Here is a 5,869-nt window from a genome sequence, read left to right on the forward strand (position 1 = left end):
TATACGTATGGCACCTGTCAATCTTTAATGCCAACTGATTAAAAGACTCACTTTTCAGCTAGCATGCTTAAAAAGCATGACACAATCCTTTTTTCTGACGCTGGTTTAAGTTATAATAACGGCTCTTATTATAGTAAAATAAACTAGCTTAAGTTACTCAAATTCAATTGGTAAAGAAACTTAACCAATTACAAATAAATTTTCTATACAAAAGCTTTTTTTATTACTTATGCAACGCTCGCATTCAGGTAGCATCTATACATTTACGGTTACTTGAATAGTTTGATGAAATATATTTTCTTTGTATTTTCATTTCGCTCTTTAAGCATATTTTTGATAATTTTCGCAAATTTTAGCATTCCATCATCACTAGCTAGTAATTAAATGAGAACTACTCGTACTAAGCTATTTCGTGAGAAGACAACTTTTGCTTAGATTTGCGCAGTTATTAGGTCTACCAGCCTGTAACAATTGTTAACTTTTATCATTGAAAATTGGTTATGTGGTTTGTTTTAATAGCTTCTGGCTAAATACAATACAATACTGAATAAAATATTTTAGCCGACAACACAAAATATTTGATCTTTGATAATTACAAATGCTGCTTAATTATATATATATATATATATACATATATATATATATATATATATATATATATAAATTGGAGACCCAAGATGGAGTAGAAAATTCCAGCTACTTAGGTTAACCGAAGTGAGGAAACAATTCTTTTTTATGTATGTATCTGTCTATGAATATATATCTCATAAAATATAAAGCAATAAATATTCTTAAAATAATTAAAACAACATAGTTTTAAATGAATTTAAAATACTAAAAATTAACTTGTAACAATCAATATTTGGTTACAAGCAATTTCTATTTTAAAGTTCAGAACATTACCTATACTTTCCTCTTGACTGATTCTACTTTTCAACAGGTAAAACGTACTTATTGTGTTCCATCAATTTAGTTTGAGTTTATGATGCCAAAGGACAGCAATGATCCGAGTAAGGACAGAACAGTGAGAACGGCCCTGTCTGTGAAGCAAGGTTATATTCATTTGGTGCACACATTTTAATATTCAGAACGTTGTTGATTTGTGTACGACTTAAACGGAAATGGCATTTAGCGCATGTAAGACTTATTGAGCCTATCATGGTCTAACGCATTTTACATGGGATAAAGGAGCAAATTTTAATATTGTGACAGATGTTTGCTAGAAACCGAGTTGATTGGTTATGTGCTGTGTACTTATATTGCTGTGTACTTATATTGCTGTGTACTTATATTGCTGTGTACTTATATTGCTGTATACTTATGTTACTCTGTCTTTATGTCACTTTATATATCACTGTGTATTTATTTTCATGAATATGTACTTTTATCACTTTATAATTAAATCAGTGTTTTCATGCTACAGTGTACTTACATCAGTATATGCATCAGTACATACATGTGCTTACATCAATGTCTAGCTATATTACTAAGTATTTATGTCATGATTTGTGTACGCCATTGATTACAAATTTCTCTGAATGCTTCTGTCACTGTGTACCTGGATCATTTTGTAGTTAGCTTGCAGGTGTTTGCTTTTGTTACTGTATCATACATTTGCGCCATAAGTCCTAAACTTGCATCTTCGACTGCTAAAGTCACTGTTACCATGTACTTACATTCCTATGCACTTACATGCGCATCACTAGGTACTTATGAGTGGCATATTATATTTGCATTACTGTATTCAGCGTATGCGACTTAGTTGAGGTTACGTTGTGTTTGTCCTAGTTGAGTTAAATCAAAGTTAAGTCTCATGAAATGTAGCTACATGTATCTTACTGCGGATGAAAGCTTTTCTTCATAAAAGCTTTGTTGTTGTTTTATGCATTTTCTCACTGGAACTGGCTGCATAAAAAGAACCAATTAAAATGCTTAGAAGTTATTATTAAGAATATCACAATACGAATAAAAACCTAACAGAGTTAAAGTCAACCAATAACTAAAGTAACCACTTTTCAACAACAAATAATTATACAAAAACAATAAAACCAGTATTCAACGCCATAAACAATTCTAAAATACTTCATTTTTCAAAATATTCGTAATTGGGACACTTTCTTTAAGGATATCTGTGTGGCAGATGACCGGTATTTCCATTACCATTCCTGTTGCCATTGTTTCCACTTCCGGAGTTTCCGCTGCCATTTCTGTTACCATTGTTTCCTGGTCCGTAGTTGTTTCTACCATTTTCATTGCCGTTGTTACCAGATCCGTAGTTGTATCGGCCATTGTAGTTTCCGTTGTTTCCAGATCCGCTGTTGTGGCTGCCATTCTGGTTTCCGTTGTTTCCAGATCCGCTGTTGTGGCTGCCATTCTGGTTTCCGTTGTTTCCAGAGCCTCTGTTTTGGTTACCATTCTGGTTTCCATTGTCTCCAGAACCCTTGTTGTTGTTGCCATTCTGGTTTCCGTTGTCGCCAGAGCCTTTGTTGTGGCCACCATTCTGGTTTCCGTTGTTTCCAGAGCCTCTGTTCTGGTTACCATTCTCATTTCCATTATTTCCGAATCCATAATTTTGGTTGCCATTTTCGTTTCCGTTGTAACCATGTCCGTCATTGCGGTTACCGTTCTGGTTGCCATTGTTACCGTATCCTACATTCTGATTACCATTCTTGTTGCCGCTGTTTCCATCGCCGTTGTTGTGGTTTCCATTTTTATTTCCGTTGTTACCAAAGCCTTGGTTGTTATTGCCGTTGTCATTTCCGCTATCTCCAGATCCATGGTTGTCACCTCCGTTATCATTGCCATTTTGTTGGGTTCCGTAGCTGTTGTCTCCATAGCCTGAGTGGACGCTGTTTTCATAGCCTCCATTGTATCCACCATGTGGTCTAGCATCATACCCATGGGTACCAGGGTATCTAGAGTTGTCATGTCCATGACTGGGGTAGTATGGTGAGTTGTCACGTCCATGACTAGCTGGATATCGAGAATTGTCATATCCTGCAAATAATAAAGCTGAAAGAAGCTGGTCGCGAAAATTAGAAAAGAAGCAAAAGAAAATAAAGCTGGTTGGTGAGAATTTGCTCTCATTTATGATAGCGCCTTAGATTTTAACACTTGCCTACAAAGCTTCATCAGAAAAAACTTCTTTGACAAAAGGCATAAAGGGTGATAAGTTAACACGCAGAAAATTTGTCTGTAAATTAATTTCAAATTATACTATTAGCCTTATTCTGAATTCATTATAACGGTTGCAAAAAAATCAAACATTTTATTAGCTTATAATACAATTTTTCAATTGTTTTAACAGCATTTAAATTTAATAGCTACTGCTCTGTAGTATGGAAAAGTTCATAGGCAATAGAATTAACAAGATTTAATTTTGCATAGCTTCTGACTAGCCAACTTTAAAAATTATTTGATTGTGATAAATTGCTAGCCAAACCACAAAGGTTGCTAGGTCTCTTTGCTAGGAATGTTTTTTTCATTAATTGAAGGCTCCAAGAAAAATTATTCTAAAAAAAATTGTTCTATTATTTAAAAATATACTACAGCTTTTTATTTTACAGCATATCTGTGCCGCTGGTCACTTGTGCATACAAACATTAGCCAAGTTTAAAATATGCTTCTGCACTAGTTGTCCAGAACTGAAATCTTACCATGTGGTAGAGCAATGGCGACAGCCAAGCAAAGGGCAAATACTATTCCATGCATGATGCTGATCTGAAAGTAGAAAAGGTAATTACATGTAATTGTAAACAGAGAGAAGTATTGCGCAGTAAGTACAATATTTTATTTTCTTTTGTTAAGTGGTCTCAATAATATTGTCAGTGTTATATATCAAATAACTATTTGTAATCAATATTAATATACGAGTCTTTCTGCTCCAAAAAAGATCTCAGCATGGTGCAGCCTTCAAGCTTTATGTTTAATTTTGGATTTACACCATAGCTATATAAATTTCTTTCAAAAACTACCCAGCCAAATATTTTGTTCAAATATAAAAATTCATATTACAAGATTTTTTGCTCTTTCCTCATATATTTCTATAAGATAATATTTATGTCTCGTTACCTTTTATATTCAACTGATTTCATGAGGATTTTAGCAAGTTACAGGAAAGAAAATATCAAAAACAAAGTTGGCAACCATTTGTAAAAATCTAATCAAATTAAAATGTTACAGAAATCTTTTTTTAAAGATCAGCGAAGACTAAAATTCAAAGTTTTTTTTATTTTTTTAGCTAACAGTATAACATTTTGTTAAAAACTTTGGAAGTTGTAAATATATTGGCAGAAATATTTGAATCAGAGTTCATTTTACAGAGACTAGTACCCTGGCAGACTATTGTGCCGTAAGAGATCATCAGGTACGATGAAAAAGCACAGAGAATGAATATATGCGCAACTATTTAAAAGTTGACCCAGGTGTTAGTGTGTTAGGCCGATTTGCTGTATGTTCGGTTTGTAGCTTGTACAAAGCATTTTTCTATTCTAAGTAATTTTTTTATTCTAAACAGAGAATTAAATGAAGTGTTTGTGTGTTCTTACCTTGTATTGCTGCGATACCAGAAGACTCGGATGATTTGGCCCTGGTAGAAAGCCGTATATATACTAAGCAGGCGTGATCTACTGATAAGAGGTAAGTGGTTACTCTACCCGCACAACGTCTGAAGCAAACTTGTCGTTACCTGTTAGACTTCCTTTTCTCAAGATAAATGCTCATATAACCTAACAAACTTTTATCTTTTGCCACTTAAATCACTTCCTATCAGCACATCTTGGCATCAGCTGAGAGAATTCTTTACGCATCAAAGGATAATTTGATAAATGCAAACTACGGTGGAAGTAAGAAGTAAAAACGAATGATAGAGTCATCTTAAAGAAATGGTTTTCTTTACGTCGCGTTATTACCGTATGGTATTTCCTGTAAAATCTCTGCTTTTTGCTATTTATGTCATTATATAAAACATTCTTAAAAAGAGCAATTTTATTATGTTTTATGAATAGTAACTAGAGCCAAAGTGTTTATATGTACAGATATTTGGATGATGCACAGGAACTAGAGCCATAAATGTTACATAACTAGAGAAAGTGTGGAGAAAAGATCATCATAGATTGTCTCTTTCTTCAGTTGATGAGTGCTGCTTTAGTAGGAAATTTTTTGGCAAATTATTTACTCCGATAGAAATGCATCTTGACCGGAAATTGTTTTCAGAAAGATTGAGCAGGTAAAAGTTTAGCTTTTTAAATATTTACTATTGATGTTTTTATTTTTGGTTAGCGACGGTTTGATTCGTGATTTGTGATGTTTTTATTTGTGCTTCAAAACAGTCTGTCATAGTCTGTCTATATGCTTCTGTACCAGCGGTGTGAAAGATTTAAACTGCCGAAAACAAGATGTTTTAATGATTTAGTTTTTTTTAAATCAATCTATAGGATATGTTCTATTTACCAAAAAGCCTACTGTAGTTATACTACAAAACTGAGGGAGCCTGTCTTACATGAATGTTAAATATTAAGACAAGCAAATTTAAGTACACCCTAAAAAAGTCTTTATTCTAGCTAGTAGTTTTGCTCCTAATTATGGCAGCACTGAAACTACCATGTTATTTGTTATTAATTCATAGTTGGTTAAGTATTTTTTAGATTAATTCTTGCAATAAACACATCATTGGAAAGCTAATGAAGTTCTACTCATAAATATTATTAAATATCAATTAATATTTGCCTTTTAGCCGGGTTTTAATAAAACGTTGCAATATCAGGTCATTAAGAAACAAATCCAATATAAAATAGGTTTATATTTGTTGACAAAACTGATCAAACTTATCATGGTTTTTTGAACATACACGTGCATGTAACTATATAAA

General features: G+C 33.0%; 1 protein-coding gene across 1 annotated transcript; it reads right to left on the reverse strand.

Moving 5' to 3' along the window:
* Positions 1-1,923: 1,923 nt before the first annotated feature.
* LOC137391315 (N66 matrix protein-like) lies at positions 1,924-4,571 on the reverse strand. Its single transcript, XM_068077744.1, has 3 exons — positions 4,548-4,571; positions 3,657-3,720; positions 1,924-2,997 (listed from the first exon to the last, which is right to left on the reverse strand). Exons 2-3 carry the CDS (start codon positions 3,709-3,711, stop codon positions 2,120-2,122), a joined length of 933 nt encoding a protein of 310 aa, XP_067933845.1. The 5' UTR covers positions 3,712-3,720; positions 4,548-4,571; the 3' UTR covers positions 1,924-2,119.
* Positions 4,572-5,869: the final 1,298 nt, after the last annotated feature.

This window comes from Watersipora subatra, chromosome 3, assembly GCF_963576615.1.
Source record: "Watersipora subatra chromosome 3, tzWatSuba1.1, whole genome shotgun sequence".
NCBI classification, from domain to species: Eukaryota; Metazoa; Bryozoa; class Gymnolaemata; order Cheilostomatida; family Watersiporidae; genus Watersipora; species Watersipora subatra.